The 20,824-nt window shown below is 38.5% G+C and overlaps 2 protein-coding genes across 3 annotated transcripts in view; one reads left to right on the top strand and one right to left on the bottom strand.

Annotated features, from left to right (window-relative positions):
• The first annotated feature begins 9,085 nt into the window (after nucleotides 1-9,085).
• LOC124150726 (monocarboxylate transporter 12-B-like) overlaps nucleotides 9,086-20,824 on the top strand; it is a 35,022-nt gene continuing 23,283 nt past the window's right edge. For both annotated transcript variants that reach the window (XM_046522749.2, XM_046522748.2), the window contains exons 1-5: nucleotides 9,086-9,146; nucleotides 16,284-16,487; nucleotides 17,939-18,082; nucleotides 18,865-19,953; nucleotides 20,392-20,442. In XM_046522749.2, the coding sequence (XP_046378705.2) occupies nucleotides 9,101-9,146; nucleotides 16,284-16,487; nucleotides 17,939-18,082; nucleotides 18,865-19,953; nucleotides 20,392-20,442 (1,534 nt within the window). In that variant the 5' untranslated portion in view covers nucleotides 9,086-9,100. The remainder of the gene's footprint in view (nucleotides 9,147-16,283; nucleotides 16,488-17,938; nucleotides 18,083-18,864; nucleotides 19,954-20,391; nucleotides 20,443-20,824) is intronic.
• LOC124133633 (nuclear apoptosis-inducing factor 1-like) lies at nucleotides 12,599-14,078 on the bottom strand. Its single transcript, XM_048390257.1, has 4 exons — nucleotides 13,865-14,078; nucleotides 13,211-13,373; nucleotides 12,846-12,906; nucleotides 12,599-12,694 (listed from the first exon to the last, which is right to left on the bottom strand). The coding sequence occupies exons 1-3, from the start codon at nucleotides 14,029-14,031 to the stop codon at nucleotides 12,862-12,864; spliced, it is 375 nt and encodes a 124-aa protein (XP_048246214.1). The 5' UTR covers nucleotides 14,032-14,078; the 3' UTR covers nucleotides 12,599-12,694; nucleotides 12,846-12,861.

Below are 20,824 nucleotides of genomic sequence, written 5' to 3'. Positions count from 1 at the left end.
AACAACCCCATCAGCAGTATTTGGAGTATTGTTCTCATGTGCCCCAACTATTAAACAGCTGATAAGCTTCGTCTCTTGTGACGATGCAGATAAACATATACGCGCCTCTACAGATGAGTTTAAGTGGTTAAACTTAATCACGTAACTGCCCTCACCATGTTGTCGACAAGAGGATCCTTCATACAGAGGTAGAACTTTCTTGACAGTTATTGTTATTGTCTGATATGACTCTCATTGACAGTGTCACAGAAAATTAAATTAAATCAATGACGACAACTGTGTGCGGTGTAATAATCGTTCATATTACCTGAATGTATGTTTGCTGTTGTGTAGCGTCCTCATAGTCGTATGTAGGGCACATGCACACAGTGACGTGTTGTTTCGGCAGGCAGGTAACTGTAACGATATATCTTGTCCTATCTTACCCATATCCATCTTGAACTTGTTACTGGTGTCAGGTAATATTATTTTGAGGGGCTGTCTTAGTTTTACAATTTTATTTTGTATGGATGTGCAGTAACAGGTTATATATGTATTACAAGGTAGACACAATTTCATGGATAATAACTTCTTTAATACTGTAAAAAAGCGACGTTTCATACCGTTGTCCAGGAAGGTGATGTACTTCAGGTTGGTTGGTTGTTTTACGCCGCACTCAGCAATATTCCAGCTATGTGACGGTGGTCTGTAAATAATCGAGTCTGGACCAGACAATCAAGTGATTAATATCATGAGCATCGATTCACGTAATTGGTTGGTTTGTTGTTTAACGCCGCACTCAGCAATATTCCTGCTATATGACGGCGGTTTGTAAATAATCGAGTCTGGACCAGACTATCCAGTGATTGAAATCATGAGCATCGATCCACGCAATTGGGATCGATGACATGCATCAACAAAGTCAGCGAGCCTGACCACCCGATCCCGTTAGTCGCCTTTTACGACAAGCATAGTCACCTTTTACGGCAAGCATATGGGTTGCTGAAGACCTATTCTACCCCAGATCTTCACGGGTCGGATGTACTTCCGGCCTTTCGACAGGGCGTTAGTCTGTTCTGTGGTGAGTTGCTTTTGGCTGAGGTTGATAACGGTCTTACAGTGGTGATGTTTTATGTCAAGTCGACTTGTGATGCTGGTTTGGGGCTTCTCGGTGAGGAGGTGCAGACTTGATGATGTGGCTGGCCTTGGTCTTCGTTTGATGTTTGTTGTTGGCCTTGGTCATGGCAGTAAGAAGGTGTCTGGTTGGAGGGTAGTGATGAGCTGGTTGATGTGGTCAGAGTGAGTGAGTTGGATTTTACTCCGCTTTTAACAGTATTACAGTTACATCACGGCGTGTCAGCCTAATTTGGGAGGAAAGCCCGAAGTGATGCAGGTCTCAGACGTTCACCACTTCGGTGAAACCCACGAGCACGGGTATGGTGCTGACAAACCTAGAAACATAATCGGGGCGAACCGGGATTCGAACCCACAATCATAGGTTTCTGGCACGCCCAAGGGACGCAACTCTGCACAGCGAATCGCGGAGCTTTAGACGACTGGGCCACCCGTGCCCCCTGATGTTGTCAAGAGATGTCCTTGCTTTACAACGGTATAAGGATCTATACCGAAACGTCGCTTTTTTACAGTAAGAAGTTGTTATCCATAACATTGTGTCTACCTTGTCATCCGTCAACTTCTAAGTAATGCCTATCAAACAATTTATATGTGTATTGTTCACATTGCAGAGCGGGAGTTATCTCCCCTCCTCGTGTTTTCCCTATATCTCCAACTCACACATTAATAATGGAGACGTGGGATAATAACAAATGTAAATCAGATTGTAACACGTAAACTTTATCACGACTAATTCCATGCTGCTTAAAACACATTATCACCCGTGCTTAAAACGAAGTGCTCGGTTACAAAAATTGAATAGATTTACTTATTTAAAAAATGTATTAGATTGCATTTTGTCATTGAATAATTTCATATATTGGCACTAGTGATGGCCTGGGGTCGTCACAAAGTGGCTTTGTTATAATGGGTTGGGGGGCGGTCGGGTAGCCTAGTGGTTAAAGCGTCGCTCGTCACGCCGAAGACCCAGGTTCGAATCCCGACATGGGCAAAACGTGTGAAGCCCATTTCTGGTGTCCCCCTCCGTGATATTGCTTGAATATTTCTAAAAGCGGCGTAAAACCAAACAACTCACTATAATGAGTTGGGATGGAGTATGGAATGGGTGTCTAGAGTCTTTTTGTTTGTTTTGCACACCATGTTTGTGTTTGTTTTCATTTTTTATAATTCAAATGAAATATTCAATTCAGTAGGCAACTAACAGGGAAACAAATTAAATGTATCTATGTAAATTATCTCAATGGCTAATAAGATGCACATAGTTTCTGCTTATTGCCGTGGGTTAGCACAAAAGAATAAGCGAAAAGAAGTAATGAACTTGTGGCGTAATAAACAAATGTCTATTATTTGTTTACAACATATCCACATAGCTACTGTTTATGGACCAAATCAGGATGATCCAAATTTCTATCAAACATTTTCTACTAATATTGAGGAATTTGAAAATCATTCTACTGTTATATGTGGAGATTGGAACTTGGTCTTGAACCCAAATATTGATCTTGAAAATTATAAAAATATTAACAATCCAAGAGCAAGAAATATAGTTTTAGAAACTCTAGAAAATCTTGATTAAGGAGATGTAAGGAAATTTACTTTGTGGAAAAAGAATCCGAGGCAACAGGAAAGACTTGATTTCTATCTTGTTTCAGGTGATATTGCTGATTTGACATTAAATACCTCAATCTCAATCTCTAGCTCAATCTTACCTGGCTATAAATCTGACCACTCTGCTATTACTATGACTTTGCCAGATTCTTCATCCAAAGAAAGGGGTGGCGGTTATTGGAAATTCAATACCTCTTTATTGTATAACAAAGATTATGTGGATCTTATAAACAAAAAAAAATTGTTGAAAGAAAAGAGGAATATGCAGATTTGGCACTTGATGAAAATAGTAATGTCTCTGAATTACAACTGCCTATCAATGATTCTCAATTTTTGGAAACCCTCCTTGTGAAAATAAGGGGAAAATCCATTTCATTCTCATCTTTTCTGAAAAAAAATAAAAAAGAGAAAACACACACACAAAAATTATATATATATGAGATGATGTGGATACTAGAGTAACTCACTTGCAGATAGCCTTGAAGAACCTATTAAAATGTTTGATCTTGCAATTGTTAAATCATTGAAGAATAACCAAAGCCCTGGCTGCCTATTCACGAAGCTGTCTTAACTAAGACAAATCTTAGCGACTTACGACAATAATTACGACTGCCATAAGAGCTATCTAAAAACTATCGTAGTCGTCTCCCAGCTGCGATAGCTGTTTGCGGCTGAGACACGGGGAGCTCTCTTCTGTCGGAGATAGAAAGAGTCGGGTGTTTTCCCGTGACGTCACGAGGGAATTCCCTTGACCTACATTGACGGGCAGACGATACCCGTCATCTGTGCGCCATGAACTCACCTCCGAAACATAAACGCACCATGAAAGTCAACTGGATGCCTATCGAAGTGGAAGAAAGTCAAGAAGTGGAGAAAAATCATCACATTTTATTTCCGCTTTTTGTAACACCGTGACAAATGTGCAAAAGAAGAAGATATGGACCGACATCGCTCAGAAGTAAGTACGAACTAGACTACCCTAACTCACTGTGCGTTAACCAAGAATATAAACTACCACTGTTTATTGTGTCGTTTATATATATGATTACATGTGCAGTAAATCTCAAACTCAGTATATGTTCATGCACGATCTTTTTTTTCTTTGTAACTTGTCAGGCGACAGTGACTATTTATAGTCGGGGGGAAAACCTGATTCCTCCCATGAGTCGTGTGTTGACATTTTGTTACACCAAGGTGCATTTCGGGGACACGTATCATTATCGAGACAAACATTTTGCCTTATCGTATTTTTTGTAATAATTTGTTTAGGACCCGGATGTATATTAGCCATGCTTACATGAGCTGCGAAATAGAAAATATATGTACAAACATTTTGTCAAGTAATTCATCTCTGTGCTTTATGATAAAAAATTGTTTAAGTATTTTTTTAATACATTATCCAATATATAACGTCATACATTGTATATATAGCACAGAGGTATCAATTTGTACAATGTGTAGTAATTAAGTATTGAAAGAAAATTTGGTTATTATTTGGTGAGTGTCGTATATATATCTGATTTTATGTACAGTAAATCTCAAACTCAGTAGTCTATATGTTCATGAATGTGATTTTTAATAGAATATATGCCAACAGCTTGGTCAAACGCGATGAGTTGGTTGGTTGGTTTGTTGTTTAACGCCGCACTCAGCAATATTCCAGCTATATGACGGCGGTCTATAAATAATCGAGTCTAGACCAGACAATCCAGTGATTGATATCATAAGCATCGATCCATGCAATTGGGAGCTCTCTTCTGTCCAAACGCGATGAGAAAGAGATCAAGAAGAAATGAACTGTCAATAAGGCAGTGCATTGGCCATATCTGATAATGGTGTGATATGTATTCAAAACAAATTGAACCCAGTACTGTTAACCTAATATCTATAAATATTCAAGAATTTTTTTAACAGCATCAACCAAGGCAAAAGAAAACAAACTGACATATTTCTGGCTGATATGAACATGTCAATAACTAAATGTGAATTGCCTATGTTTAGACATATTTGCTCACTAAATGAAAACATATGCAATACTAAGAGTGTCAAGCAATGATGAAATCTTTTATTAAACATTGAGACTCATCCAATTTCCTTTCTTGCAAATTCAAACTGTGATATAATCTGGTATTCAGAAGCCAAGCAAGAAGGAGGGCTGCCTCACTAAAAAGAGAGATTAGTGCAACAGGAGGAGGACCACCACTTCAACCACTTAATGAAGTGAGTGAGCGAGTGAGTGAGTTGGGTTTAACGCCGCTTTTAACAGTATTCAAGTTATATCACGGCGTGTCAGCTTAATGTGGGAGGAAAGCCCGAAGTGATGCGGGTCTCAGATGTTTACCACTTCCTTGAAACCCACGAGCACGGGTATGGTGCTGACATACCTAGAAACATAATCGGGGCTAACCGGGATTCGAACCCACAATCATAGGTTTCTGGCGTGCCCAAGGGACGCAACACTGCACAGCAAATTGCGGCGCCTTAGACGACTGGGCCACATGTACCCCCACTTAATGAAGTTGAAGGGCAGGTAAATATAATTACATTGGCATATCAAAGATTACTATAACTTCTATTTAATCAGCCAGGCTAAATGACACATTCACAGCATGTATTGTAATCGCTTGTATGAATTGTTTTCACATTTGATACATTTATTCACCTCTTTCATGAACAGGGTTACCACATACACATTTGTAATGTTTCATTGTTATGTGTTACAAATATTTGAAATTTACAGTCTTTATTAAAATGTATTTACAGATTGTATGACTGATTCCCTCCTGTCAAATTGATGGTTGTGAAGGTGTATTGGAGAGTGATGTGAATGAATGTAAGCTAAGGAAATCTGAATTCATAACATAGAAAAACATATCAACATTAATTATTATTAATTATAAATGACCTGTGATAAAGATTCCATTTACAAATATATTCAACATTTTGTCATTGAAACAATTGTAAGATTTTAGTGAGTCAGTGTCACTCATAAATATCTCTGTTGCATGAAAACTTATAAATTCTGATTATTCATTTTCATTTAGTTGTTCCCGAAGACCAGAAGGGGCGGTCGGGTAGCCTAGTGGTTAAAGCGTTCGCTCGTCATGCCGAAGACCCCGGTTCGATTCCCGACATGGGTACAATGTGTGAAGCCCATTTCTGGTGTCCCCCGCCGTGATATTGCTGGAATATTGCTAGAAGCGGCGTAAAACCATACTCACTCACTCACTCCCGAAGACCTGACAAGTGCTTGTCCACCTGACGAGCAGTCAGTGTTCGTTATACCACCATCACCACCACAGCTGGAGTCACAACAGAAACCGACAGTTGTTCAGACTGTCCTAGCTGTGGAAGGTATTAATATATAATTGATCTGACACAACTTGTCATGATAATTCAACTATATCACAGGTCTGACCATTCACACTAAGATTTATAACATTTAAGACCAGTGAAAAAATACAGAGTAAATAGAAAATGTAGCTTTGTTGTCTGAAAAGATTTTCAACTCCTCTCACAACTTCTTATATAAATATCACTTTTGTCAGTTCACTCAATATTATAAACATGTTATTAGGTGAGAAAATACAAATAATCTCCAAAATCTTACACATTTATATTGTGTATTTTGATTATGGGAAAAGCCTTCAAGTTCATTACCTTTATTCATGTTTCGATTTGAATTGATGTACTGTAATATACTACTCATATTTTCAGGACAAATTCCAACCACAAGAGACAAACTGATGTCTTTAGAGGAAAGTGGAGATCCTGCTGCAGTTACTGTCAGTAGAAATCCAGCGTCTCAGTATTGAAGAAAGAAATCTCGCTATCAATGAAAGAAATGTGAAAATAAATGAAGAAAAATTGTTGCTGAAACGAGCAGAAAAGAATGTTCAGTGCCTGTCTCCTCTCAAATTATTTCATCATTAATTAATATTTCAGCTTTGTTGTCCTGTTTAAATGTATATCTAATATTTGACTCTGTTAAGTCTACTTTAGGAAGGTGAGTGAGTGAGTGAGTTTGGTTTTACGCCGCTTTTAGCAATATTCCAGCAATATCACGGCGGGGGACACCAGGAATGGGCTTCACACATTGTACCCATGTTGGGAATCGAACCTGGGTCTTCGGCGTGACGAAAGAACGCTTTAACCACTAGGCTACCCGACCGACCTGTACTTTAGGAGAGGGGCAGTGGGGTAGCATTGTGGTTAAAGAGTTTACTCATCACGCCAAACACCCGGGTTCGAATCCCCACATGGGTTCAATGTGTGAAGTCCATTGCTGGTGTCCCCCGCTGTGATATAGCTGGAACATTGCGAAAAGCCGCATAAATACACATTCACTCACTTACTATTTAGAAGAAACATTTCAGCTCATTTCAGAATGTTTAATTTTTTCACATGTTCAGTATTGTTCACTGTCTTGAGAATAATTGGCGGATTACACGACGCCTGGTTTGAAACCCACCACAATTAGGTCCATGATATACTGTGGCATCACTGGCAACTTCATCAGCCTGGGAAGGTGGCAGTGGTATGTTCATGTCAAGGCACATATTGTGCAGCTGGGCTGCAGCATACACTACTTGGTGGCAGCTGGGCTGCAGCATACACTACTTGGTGGCATCTCTTGCTGGTAAACATCAAACACCCTGTGGCTTTCCCCAGACAACTGTAAGTCACAATAGTACAATAAAATTTTGTTGGAATAATATTTGAATTAACTTGTGCTCAAATATATGAAGATGTTATCTTGTTGTAACATTTATACAAATTTTCATATCTTATATATCCACAGAGGGGCAGTCGGGCAGCCTAGTGGTTAAAGCGTTCGCTCGTCACGCCAAAGACCCGGGTTCGATTCCCGATGTGGGTACAATGTGTGAAGCCCATTTCTGGTGTCTTTCCCCCCACCCCCAATATTGCTAAAAGCGGCGTAAAACCATATTCACTCAATCACTCACTATATACCGACAGCAAGAGATTGCAAAAGATATCTTGTGGCAAATATCAATCATGTATGGATTTTTTTCTGACTTATAGACTCAATAAAACATGAATAATGTTAAACATTTAAAAGAAATAATTTAATATTTTTTAAATCTACATTGTTTTGGCCTAAGTAATTATTGGTATACATACCGGAATCTAGACTTCAACACCCCGAAAGCCCTCTCAACGGTGTTTCTGTTTCTGCAGTGGGCACGGTTATATTTATCCTCTGGTTGTGTTTGTGGCTTCGAAAGAGGAGTGAGGAGCCATGGCCGACAGGCATATCTATTTAGTAAAGTATACATAAATGTTGGTTAGAAGTGTTTGCAGAACATGTGACTGTGATCGATGGGTTTTTATTTTCCTTCACTGCAATATTAATGTCATCGTTATTAATTAACTGATTTGAAAACTGTCAATTTATCTGAGCATTTCAAACTGTGACATATCCCTTTATTAAAAGGTCTTCTGCAATAATAAACTTACAAATTACAATCAAAACTACTATGTTGATGTTATTTTTCACATAAGAATGTTGTTATACCCAGAGTCACCGAGCAACCATCCATCCACAGAGTTCTCCTCTAATTTGGTGCCAATGTTACTGTTGGACAGCATGAATGCATCATGAGTTGCCCCTGGCCATCTACAGGCAAGGTTGGTGAAAACTGAAATAGTGGAAATATATTTTCATTATCTTCATTAATAACCTCCTAGAATGGGGTCAACCATTTTCTAAGTGTTCTGGGGCGGTCGGGTAGCCTAGTGGTTAAAGCTTTTGCTCGTCAGGCGGAAGACCCGGGTTCGATTCCCGACATGGGTACAATGTATGAAGCCCATTTCTGGTGCCCCCAGCCGTGATATTGCTGGAATATTGCTAAAAGTGGCGTAAAACCATACTCACTCACTGACTCTAAGTGTTCTATTGTTCAAACCATACAATTGTTATTGTTGTTGTTTTTCCAAACAACCAAACAAACATGTTTTTCCTTCCTTCCATCTTTTCAAATATTCACTTAAATTAATTTTTAAACAAATGTTGATATGTTTAATCCCGCAGTCACACATGGTAAGTTAAACTGAAAAGAAATCCAATACTTTTATACTATTTAAATATTATTTTCACCAACAATTCCAGAGAGCAATTAATTAATTTGTGTACATTTACTCACATTCATTACTTTTACATTTTAGTCCTGGATTTGATACTTATTTCATTTCAAAAACATATTTTTTTCACATTTCATTCTACTGACAGAACAATGTGTGTATAATCATTACAAACTGTTAATAATATGATTAAGTAACCTTATAGGAACCCCTTTCTTAAACCTTTATTGTGCCCCTTCGATATCATTGGCTGGGTTTATTGATAGGGGGCACAATGGGTCAAGGTCAACTAAGCGAGGCTGTGCATTGTGATCGTAGCAGTATGTATCTTTCTCATTCAATATAACAATTTCATTACTATTATAAAACGGGTACAATTACCGGAGATCAGCATCACATATTGCTTGAATATTGATGGCATGGTAACCCATACGGCGACCTCCTCGTCATGCGGTGGTCCAAAGACGTATATAGAATATACGTCCGGGGGTGGTCTAATAATAGCGATCAGCGTGCCATCGATGCACATTGAGGAACCCAGCTGTGTCATAAGATTTTTCTTTTTGTGTTTTGACGGGTTGTGGCATCGCTTGGAAAGTGTATCAAATTCAGATGTTTACACCGTAGATTTATGGTTTTGTGTATCACCCTCGATACACTAGGTTGACTGACACCGTGCAGGTCCCTGATTTCAGACTGAAAACCACCTTTTGCCAAATATCGCAGAGTTATCAAAAATGCATTTCGGGTGATAGTGTTAGTTCTACCGAACGTTTGGTCGTTCGTTCGAGGTAGGACCCCACACTCGCAATAATTTGCATGATAGCATGCCGATTTAGCCATTGCTGGATATTAGCTGCGTGTCATCTAGCGACTATTTTTATATTTTTATTGTTACATGGTCCTGTGGTCCAGCTGACTCGTCCTGTCAGGGAATATTTTCTTCCTGGAAGGTGTTAGGGTTGATTGCTTTTCTCTATCGAGAAGCCCATAGGTAGGACGCCATGATGGATACCTAAGACAGGTTTACGACAGGTCAAACCCTGTCTTAATTTTTGTCATAAACTTAACCCTCATGGTGCCACGGGACCATATGTTCCCTCACTTTTCACACCCGCACAGTGCCAATTTTAAGGGACTATATATGGTCCCGAGAAAATGCCCTTTTTAAACTGTGAATTTTGATATCAAACACCGAGTGCGCAAAGTAAAAGATATAACCATCATCACCCCAATCATCTTAGCTTTAACATCGTGCAACTCATACTTTATACAATGCGAAGTATGGCGAGATTAGTAAGATGTATGTAAACGTGTTTATCGGTAATGGCGGAATGAGAAAACGACAGTGTATATTTCCATTATATTTACGACGTGCATTGAATGAAATTACAACCATCATCACCAGGGCTGCAACGAATATCCTATGAGGAGAATACGATTGGTATCACGAATATAGGGTAATGAATACGAATATAAATTTACGAAAACAATATATAATAAGTCAGTAGATCTAGTTGATGTATTATTTGTGAATTCAGTGAAACATTAACAACATAAATTATTTGACATCGTTTGTTTATTATTTATTTTATACATTTAGATCTATATAGATCTACTGCACTTGTCCAGGTACTTCGTCTTAGTATCTGCAACGGAAGTTTTTTGTTCAAGTATTGCAAATGTTTATCGACTGTTTGTCATGGCGATTTCGCACTGCGCCTGAGACGAAACGACAATGCAGATTGTCTTTCTGTTTATGATGCTGATTTACAGAAAATATTCAAATCAAGGATATGATTTAGACAAATTTATGGTTTAGACAAATAACTGCTACTTTTTTCATATGAAATGACTAAGAGTCATGTTTGATTGCTCAAACTACCTGACCGTGTGAAGGACTTGCCCTAACTGTTTCAGACTCGATTATTTACAGACCGCCGGCATATAGCTGGAATAATGCTGAGTGCGGCGTAAAACAACAAACAAACAAACCTAATACATCGCGAAATGTGATTTCAAAAGTGTGGCCACGACATCTAACGTGAGTCGACGCCATATTGTAAACAAATTGTGTCAAGGTCGGTTCCACATGTGGAAGCTCGGCCCCTGTTTCTGTCGATGGTACACGCGATGCAAACATAATGCAACTACTGAAAACATCAACATAACTTCTACAATGATGACAGCAATTCCTTTTTGAATTTGGGTTAACCGCTTATGGATACGCTGTGCTGTTAAGTTCGATTTCAATTTGTTTTTCCTTTCATTGGAACTGTGATAATGGCGCTGTGATTGGTTTGCTGAAATAGTATTTTCCGTGAGTCTAATGTACATGGTACATGCTGTGATTATACAAGATAATTGACAACCAACTGTGTATGCATATTTACCATCAAATGCACATTACTAATCTCCTAAAAAAATTGAATATTTTAACACGACAGCTCTTATTGCCAACAGTCTGCCATGGATATTAGATCTAATAAATATTAGATTTACAAATTGTTGATGTACACTGTACTCACGATTAACGTATGATAATCTATTGCAAGTCTTCAACTCTTATTTGATATGTTATGTGAAATGTCAGCAATTAGTAAACCTTTTTTTCGTTACAATTTGCAATTTTATTTGAAATGGCTAATAGACGGTCGGTGATTTCCCGCCGCTGTGAATTTGTCGTCTGGATAAGTGCGCGTGATTTGACCTCGCGTGTTGTGACGTGGATGACGTCACATGAAACAACTGATCTAATGTTGTGGGAGTATAATGGATTTTCCAAATAACAAAAATCTCTTTGACTGAACTAGAAAGTAGGTATCTAGTGCATCACGCTTGGAAAATGTCTACGGCGACCGACGAGTAAATGAGACCGCTTATCACTTGACTAACACTGTTAATATATTTGGCGCAGTTATCCAGTTTTGGTAGAATCTGTGTTGACATGTGCTTTTCATATCTGTTCGAAGGCTTGATATTCCAAGAAAATAATGTGCATGTAGTTGAGTAAGGGAATGGAATGTTTTACAGCGGGAAAGCTGTCAAAATGGATCCAATATTAAACAACCTGATTTAATATTTTAGCTTCATATCTATTAGAATCTCGAGTGCTGTGCAAATCCTTCAGCTGACCGAACTCTGCATGACAGTTTACGAGCCGGATTTTGATTTCGGTGCGCGATTTTGATTGGACTATGCATAGACTCGTTAGTCCAGCCAAATCTAGCTCCATAATACCAGCCTAGTTCGGCAAGGGTGGAAACTGGACTTTTATAGTCAGTTAACTCCCTTGCCTCGGGAAGATGTGAATATCTGAGTTGAGTATCTGCGTTGATAGGACCAAATAACTAAAACATCAACTGGTCTAATAATGATTTTTTTTTTATGTTTGCAATAGTTATTCATACACTTTATCTCAACTCATTAAATACATAAGGTGACCCGGGAAGATCCGGGGTAGAATAGGCCTTCAGCAACCCATCATGATGCTTGCCGTAAAAGGCGACTATGCTTGTCGTAAAAGTCGACGAACGGGATCGGGTGGTCAGGCTCGCTGACTTGGTTGATGTATGTCATGGATCCCAATTGCATTGATATCGATGCTCATGATATTAATCACTGGATTGTCTGGTCCAGACTCGATTATTTACACACCGCCGTCATATGGCTGGAATATTGCTGAGTGCGGCGTTAAACAACCAACCAACCAATACATAAGGTTACACACATTGCCAAAAGTGATCTTCGTGTACTATTTTTAATTAATGCCTACCATTAAAGTCATGGGGCAATGAAGATGTAGCCATTGCTGCTGTGCTCACATCAGGATCAGCCTCCAAAGCATCGTACAGAAAACACCCATCAACTTGAAATATAAATGGTTCAACACATGAATGATGACTTATGTAACTTTGCCTAACTGTGAGCATATGAATGAGTTGACTATGTCATGAAGATAATAACAGTCACCAATCTTAAATCAGCACTGTAAAGTGGAATGACATGAAAATATTTACCCCCTGAATCAAATCCTCAAGCAATTCCTTCAATCTGACAAGGAGGAATCAAACTCACAATCTATAGTTAAAGAAATGAAGAAAATAGTTAATTCATGAAACATAAAACAAGTAAATAGTATCAACATTCTGCAAAATTATTTCCCCTATGCCAGCAGAAATAAAGTCAATTTAAACTTTTTTCTAAATTTGTTATATCATTATATGTAACATAAATAACTAAGTGAGGTAACATTTGTTTGTCTAGGTATCATATCACAATTTCAAACCCAATCCTTATGTTTATGCATAATCCATATGTCATGCATTTAGGCAATTAGACTATTAGATATGATCTGATATGTTCCTTGTGTTGTGTTTCATACCTTCTGTTCAACAGTAGTGAGTTGCGTAGGAGGGCCACCTCCACCAGTTCTCACACTCTCCTTCCTCCTTGTCACCTCCTTCTTCTTGGCTGCAGCCCTGAGGTCCTGCCATTTCTTTTTCAGCTGAGGCACAGTCCTTACCTCCGTGTTATTGGCGTTGATCCTGTAAACACATATTATTTCAAAATGACAGGATATATGTTGATAGATGTCACTCATGTTTCACAATTGCTTTGTGATTGTCTACAATTAAATATGCAGATATTTAAAAATAAATGATTTAGGCGTTGTTTTTTTCTAATCACACAGTCGGACATTCAGGAAATTTACGTGTAATCTACATGCAACTCGTTTCATTATGTGAGAATATTGATACTTCCGCGACCTCTTTCATTTGTGTGCAAACATGTATCTTAATGTTTCTTTTGAATTCTCAAATATTTCAGATCTGTATTCCTAGCAATAAAACAATTCCCACATTTTCAAATATTGCACTATCAAAGAAATATAGGCCTCTTGCAAGTTCAAGTAGATCTACAGTCACCTTCTATCGCTATTAGTTTACTTCCGCATAACAACAAGCGCGATAACTCTAGGCCTAATTGGCATACGTCTATGACAGATGTGGGTTCAATGCCGGTGAAATGCACTCACTTTGTCAGAATATCCTCCCATATTTTCTTCTTTCGATTGTTGGTGATGCAAGAAGAAAAAGATGAAAACAGCGCATCGGAATTGCTGCCAACTTCTTCAGTAAGAATTTCGACTTCTGTCGCCGAAAAGTTTCTCTTTCTCGATTTCTTGTCGCAAATGTCCTCCATTTTACTGCGCTTCGTCGTCTGCTCAGAGCACCAAGCTCCTCACAGCGATATACCGTTCGCGGAGCTCTCCAAACTATGCCACCAGTCAAAACTCCCTACAGTGATAGATGACCACAACCATGCTTGGAGTTTAACTCGCAGCCGATTGACCGTTATATTTACAAACAAGTGACGACTGTCGTGACGCCGAATACACTTACCCCTGCTGAATTACTTTCTTTGTTTGTCAATTTGAATTTCTATTTCATTAAATCTATCATGTAATTGACATGGTAAGAACATAAGGGAGAAGTTGGTTGATTTTCCGTTAGTCTGCAATCTCGAACCAATCTGATTATACAAACAACAAAGTAAATTCATCTGGAAAACATGGTCAGTCGTAAACCTTTTCAAAATGAACGATGATGCCATTCACAAACACATAAACAAAAGTACGAACGTGACAACATTTGGGGTTAAGAGGGCAAATTTCAAGATTCTTGTAATGGCCGCGCCCACACTGGTGGCAGCGATGTCACCGAGAGTGTAAGGAAGGTGTCACGCGCTGGGAAGGAGCTTGTCGGAGCACCTGCTACGGCAGATAACTATTGTGCAGATTTTCCTACCACACAAAGGGAAAGAATATTTTGGGTAATTACTACAGAAAACATAAAGTTGACAAACAAAGTATTGAGGAAATTTCATCAGAGCCATTATGGTTCAATCACCAATTTAAAAAATAATTTCATTCTAAAAGATTGGTTTAATCAGGGTATTCATAGTTAAAAAGATTTATTCAGCACCAACAGATTTTTAACATTTGAAGAATTACAAAACCAATTTCAAATTGAAGGTACTATACTTGACTTCTACAGAGTAATGCTAAATGCTAAATATTCTAAATCGCAATACATGGCAGATTTTCTATCACAGCTAACTTACACATAAATAACATCGATTCTGGATAAGTTATTTTGCTACAACAAAAACAACTACGTTTTCAACCACATAATTCTTCTTGCAGAAAAATACATTCACCAGTCAAGCACTAAGAAAACTCATTAATGATATGCTTTCCTTTTTTCATAAAAATATTGAAAGATGTATGTAAAATAGAACAATTCATCACAATAGTAGTATTAATAGATTCAACAGGAAATGGAAGGAATTATCAGCCAACTTATTATAACTTCTCAGTCAAACAATATATGTACATACCCATATGTGATCATGTGTACGTATATACATCATGCACCAATGTTACATTTATGTCTACTGAATTGAAAAAAAAATATATTAAAAAAAAATATAAAAAATTGATCAGAACCCCTTGACTGGGCGCCACCAATTTGTTTGAAGCAAATGCAAGTGATAAAAGACGGGGGATCTGATTTGTCAATAGGTGTGACACAGAAGGGACATACCATGCAACAGCCACTGGTGGTACTACTGTCATAGCGACTGATTTACGACATCCATTGTCTGAAGAACATTTAATTGCAAAGGCCCATTACCCTGGAGCCATGACATCTATATGCCTTGAAACATTTAATTGCTGTTATTTATAAGATGCTTATCCTAATGGTTAAACCCCATTTTTGTGTACATCGACCGTCTGCCATCCTGAACGAGATGTGCAAGCATGTCACTGATGAATTACTGTTTATATTTATATTTATTACTTACTAAATGTCAGGTGACCTTGGCAATATAAGCCTTGGTCCAGAGAAATTGAGAGGAAGGAGAAAAGAAAGGTCTTACCCTTAGCCTAGCTAGGGTTAGACTGGGTGCTCCGGGGCACCTAGACAACAACCACTACCACTATGTGCTGACCTGGCACATAGTGTCTTTTGTATGTATATATCTACATGTATAAAGTAAAACTGTATATACCGCAAGCCATCGTCTCCAAGTTGTCACTTGCTACTGAAAACCATACGTCGGCCTCTTGCATATACGAGTATGCAAATTATTCATTAATCAACGTCACAGACCACACGCGCGTTGTTACTACGATTGAGCACCGACTTTAGCGCCTCGTTCGGTAAGGTTGGAAAGTTACAGGGCATTGCATTCATTGCAGAGTTGGACACATTTTAGGGCCATGAAGGCGGGGAAAGGGGTACATGTTGTGCAAATGGTAGTATACATGTACTGGATATCCGTTTAGTGTCCCGCGTATTTCGTGTTCTGTGTGGACAAAAATACAAGCTAGGTTGCATTGTTTGCGTGGGCACTACTATACTCAGAAATCGATGTTTCTCCCTTTTCAGTGGCCAGAATGACGACAGCACGTGTAGTAGACCGTGGATATGCCTGGATCGTTCTGTTCGCAACGTTCTGCGTGATGTTTATCTGCGGGATGTTGATGTACTCACCAGGGGTGATCAACACCGCCATCTTGGAGGAAGTTGACAGCGACCTCTCGCGGACGTCATGGGTTGGCTCAACTATGTTAGGGACCTTCACCTTAATGGGTATGATTAAAGACACACAGCTTATACTGACATATCGCATAAATAATGAAGGCTTAGGTTTCTGATTGCCCAATATGTCTTCAAATCTAATTGGTGACGAAGTTTGTGTACATGCAGTGCATATACCTCTACACAGAAGAATTTCTAATTCTGGAATCCTATTATTGGCTCCACAATAATACCAACTTCTGAATGTTTATTAGTTTTATCGTTACTTCCTTTTGGGGGCTGGTATGATAAATTTAAAGAAGTATATTATGCAGTATTTTATGAGAGATACTTTAATGTCAAAAGTAGTGTCTAAAAATTCAATTTTGTCTGTTGCTTTTAATATGATGTTGTTGGAGACATGCATTAATCTAATCTAGTTAATCACACCTAATTAAATTCAGTTACTCCATTTATGCACAGCTGTGAACAAGCAGGTATAGATGTGTGCCAAAGAAAACATTTTCTAAATATATGCACATGTAACTGACTGAACGACATATGTTCCAGATTGCACATACACATATCTAAACACGAATACTCTATGTCAATAATCATCAAGTTGAGTCAAGATTTTTGTTTGTTGTTTAACGCCGCACTCAGCAATATTACAGCTATATGACGGCGGTTGAGTCAAGAGCCCCTGGGTTGACAATTTTGTACATACACTGTAAATGACATCCATGTTCAAAAATGACATGAAACTCAAGCAACTGCTTCATAATATTAATAATAATAATAATTTTTGTTATTTGTACCACCCACTTTTTATTTTGCTACGGATTTTGCCCCCCCCCCCCCCCCCCCCCCCCCCTAAAAAAAAAGAAAAAAAAAGGTAGTAGTCGTTGATCTTTAACATTAATACCATAACTGGGATATTTTGTGGCTGTGCCTTCGTTACTTACACTCAATTGTGGAATATGTATTCTCTATATGTTTGGCTAAAAGTGGCCAAGAGAGATGGTTTAAGCCCTGCTGGGGTACCATGCAAGTAGCACATGTCTCCTTGGCCCCTGGTATGGTTGTCCAACTTTGGTTGCTGTAAATTGTTGCATTGTCCTTTCTAATAATATTTTTTGGCTCTACAACTACTTTAAAAAGCAAATATGTGACATTTTAGCTACTATAGAATCGTCGATATATTTGAATATACTGTTTAAATAAACTGTTGAATATACCTATTCTATCTTGTAACGATGACGGCTTAAGAACTGCCGATATGACTTTAATCTTCTTCCTCACACACTTAGCTATAGAGGTATAAATACACATTCAGCATTTATGTATGCTTGTATTAATAATTTCATTTATACTCTTTAAATACGCTACATACGCTAGATGTCAGCTTTATCTCCAAGAAAACAGCTTCAATATTATCATAAGAAAAAAGGATTAGAATTTTTGAGAGTGTGTACATGTGCAGTCTACATGCATGCATAAAAGCATTGTGGACTACTACCCAGGTCCGTTGGCGGGTGTGATCACCAACAGACTGGGCTACAGGCTGTCCTGTTTCGGCGGAGGAACACTCATCCTGTTGGGACTCTCTTCAGCGTCGTTCGTTCATGATGTTACTGGACTCATCGTAACGTATGGAGTCATCGCAGGTGATCGCGGGTTGTACCCTCAACACTGTTTTACGATATACAGCAAACAAGTTACTGTGTTCAGATATATGTTCTATATTTACTGCCTCCTTGAATTCAGAAAGGGTATGGTATCTTCATAGAAAAAGGGAACTTAATCAACTAAAAAGGTCATGTCAAGGATTAATGATAAAATCAAAGAAGGTTATATAAGTTTTATTCCATTTTAGTCCTAAATTCCATTATCTACGTTCTAACTATTAAAAGAAATACTCTGGCGTCTCAACAGTAAGCAGCCAAGCTATTTGAATTCTTTTATTTGGTCAGGAAAAATGCCACAACAACAGACCACAGATTTCAGACTGAAAATGGATTCAAAAGGCGGACATTTCAGAGTAAACAACATAGCGTCGCTGATTCTTGGCTGAAAAACACAACCAAATACATCACATGACTTTCTAAGCTCATTTTCTATTTTCTAGGTGGAGTTCAGATGGCAAATAAAACCAACTGGACATGACTGTCTGTGTTCATCTTCTATAACTCATGAAAGTTTGGGATTAATGGCAAACAAAACTAATTGGACCTGGCATGATTTAAATACAAAACTTCTTAGTCGTTATCAAACCAATCTCGCGACTCATCAGGAAAATGAGAGAACAAGTTAAAATATGGAAAATATTATGGGCAAGTATGAAGATTCCGCTATATAAAAATGGCAGGTAGTTACCTGGAAAGTGCAGGGGGCTCTGCTCTCTGCTTCATTCATTTGTTCCATCCTTCATTGTCTTATGTTTTGGCAGGTTTTGGCGTTGGTCTAGGGCTGAATTCCGCGTGTGTGGCACCTGGCCATTACTTTGTCAACAGACGAAGTCTGGCATTTGGCGTGACTGTATCAGGGGGTGGTATGGGCATGTTTGCCGGGGGTCCACTAATTCAGCTGCTGGTCCAGGAGTACAATCTAAGCGGTTGTCTTCTTATCTTTGGCGCCATCTCCTCCAACATGTGTGTTGCAGCCTGTCTTCTGAGACCCGTACGAATCACCAAGCAGGAAATTATAACAGAAACCACATTAGAGGAACCTGACATATCAGAAAGATTTGTGAAGGATTCAGCTGTATCAGGAGAGAAATGTTCTGTTGACAGTGTCGATTGTTTATCTGCAATAGAGCCATTGATGGAGGACAACTGTAACGAGAGTGGAGGTGCAGTTCAACATACCACAAACTTTGAGGAAGACTACATCAACGTAAAGCCTGACGTTAGCATGTCAGATGAGCGTGAATGTCACCAATTTACATCCAGTAATGACGATAAATGCTTCATTCACGCAAATAATTATAAAGGCACCACAACAAAAGAAGATGGATCATATTATGAGCACAAATCGCCCGACCCTTTCAGAAATTGCTTCAAAAGGATCAAAAGAATAACCATCATAAACAAATATGGATTCATGAGCTACTGTCTCGGTTATTTGTTCTGGGCAGTGGGTGAAGGAGCATGCCTGTTCCATCTTCCTAACTATGCCAAGCATAAAGGTAGCACAGACACTCAGGCAGCTAGTCTTTTCACGGTTATGGGAGTGACAAGCCTAACTTCAAGGCTCCTTGCAGGATTTGCAGGAAATGATGCCTCGGTGGACTATTTGACACTTCACATGGGACTTCTGGGAATGAGTGGACTCCTGACACTGTGTTTCCCCCTTTTCTCAAACTCCTACGCTCTACAGTTGACGTTTAGTGCTGCATATGGGATGTATAGCGGTGGTCCTAATTCTCTTATCAGTCCAATAACGATAGAGCTGGTGGGCTTGAAGCATCTTGCTGTTGGAGTAGGCATCGAGAACTTCTTTTGTGGAATTGGTTTCCTCACGGGACCTCCTCTTGCAAGTAGGTAGATCTTTTTATATACGCTTAAATTGCAGGCAATACTGTTTTAGTTGACACAAATGAAATGCAACAATATAAGTCAGAAATAAATATCTTGCCGGCAAGAGACATCTAAATAGAGGGAAAACTTCGGTTGTTGAACCTATATATTTTGAAAGATAACTTTACTATGTATGTTACTTTCTAATTCGAGTGGAGTGGAGTGAGTATGGTTTTACGCCGCTTTTCGCAATATTCCAGCAATATCATGGCGGGTTCTGATTCGAAAGTCAAGGTAGGGAAATGGCTGTTATGTTTTTTTTTCCTGAGATTCTTGAAGATAGTCTTTCATTAACATATTCATCTAAATTGACAAGCTGCAGTAGACTGAGAAGTAAGTATAAGAATGTTCAAATATCGATTGCCATTTACTTTGAAATATGTTTTTCTGTATTTCAGGTTTCATTTATTCAGTGACGAAACGTTATGACTTCACATTCGTATTTGCAGGTGATATTATTAAGTCAGGCATAACATTGAAAGAAATAGCATTCTTTCCCAAAAAATCTAAAATGTCCCCTCTTGGAACTACATGTAAGTGATTCAAAAATACCTTATTTCGAAAGCTTGGTGAGATGATATTTTCTGATCCTCGACATGCTTGAAAGTTGTGTGTCAGTTTGGATAGGTTTGTAAATTTTGTAAAAGTAATTTAGGATAATTTCGAAATGTCAGTCTTCCCTTGTTCCTTCGTGTACGTGGGAATGTTGCTGTTTCTTCCAGTATATGTCTAGTTTATACAGAAACTGCAACAGCAGTATATCCAGTGTTTGATCAAGTTATCTGATATGCTTTATCTGAGCAAAACTAAATTATGCCAATTGATTAACCT

The sequence above is a fragment of the Haliotis rufescens genome, unplaced genomic scaffold (assembly GCF_023055435.1).
Source record: "Haliotis rufescens isolate VD_foot unplaced genomic scaffold, xgHalRufe1.0.p SCAF_89, whole genome shotgun sequence".
NCBI lineage: Eukaryota > Metazoa > Mollusca > Gastropoda > Lepetellida > Haliotidae > Haliotis > Haliotis rufescens.
This window is presented reverse-complemented; position numbering and strand designations above follow the sequence as displayed.

What these genes read in the sequence shown, in the direction of transcription:
- LOC124133633 (XM_048390257.1), bottom strand. Translation starts at nt 14,031, where the DNA reads ATGGAGGACATTTGCGACAAGAAATCGAGAAAGAGAAACTTTTCGGCG. An exon ending in TGGGAGGATATTCTGACAAA is followed by an intron (nt 13,374 to 13,864) that starts GTGAGTGCATTT and finishes ATGTGTTTACAG; the next exon opens with GATCAACGCCAATAACACGG. An exon ending in TCACTACTGTTGAACAGAAG is followed by an intron (nt 12,907 to 13,210) that starts GTATGAAACACA and finishes CTTTAACTATAG; the next exon opens with ATTGTGAGTTTGATTCCTCC.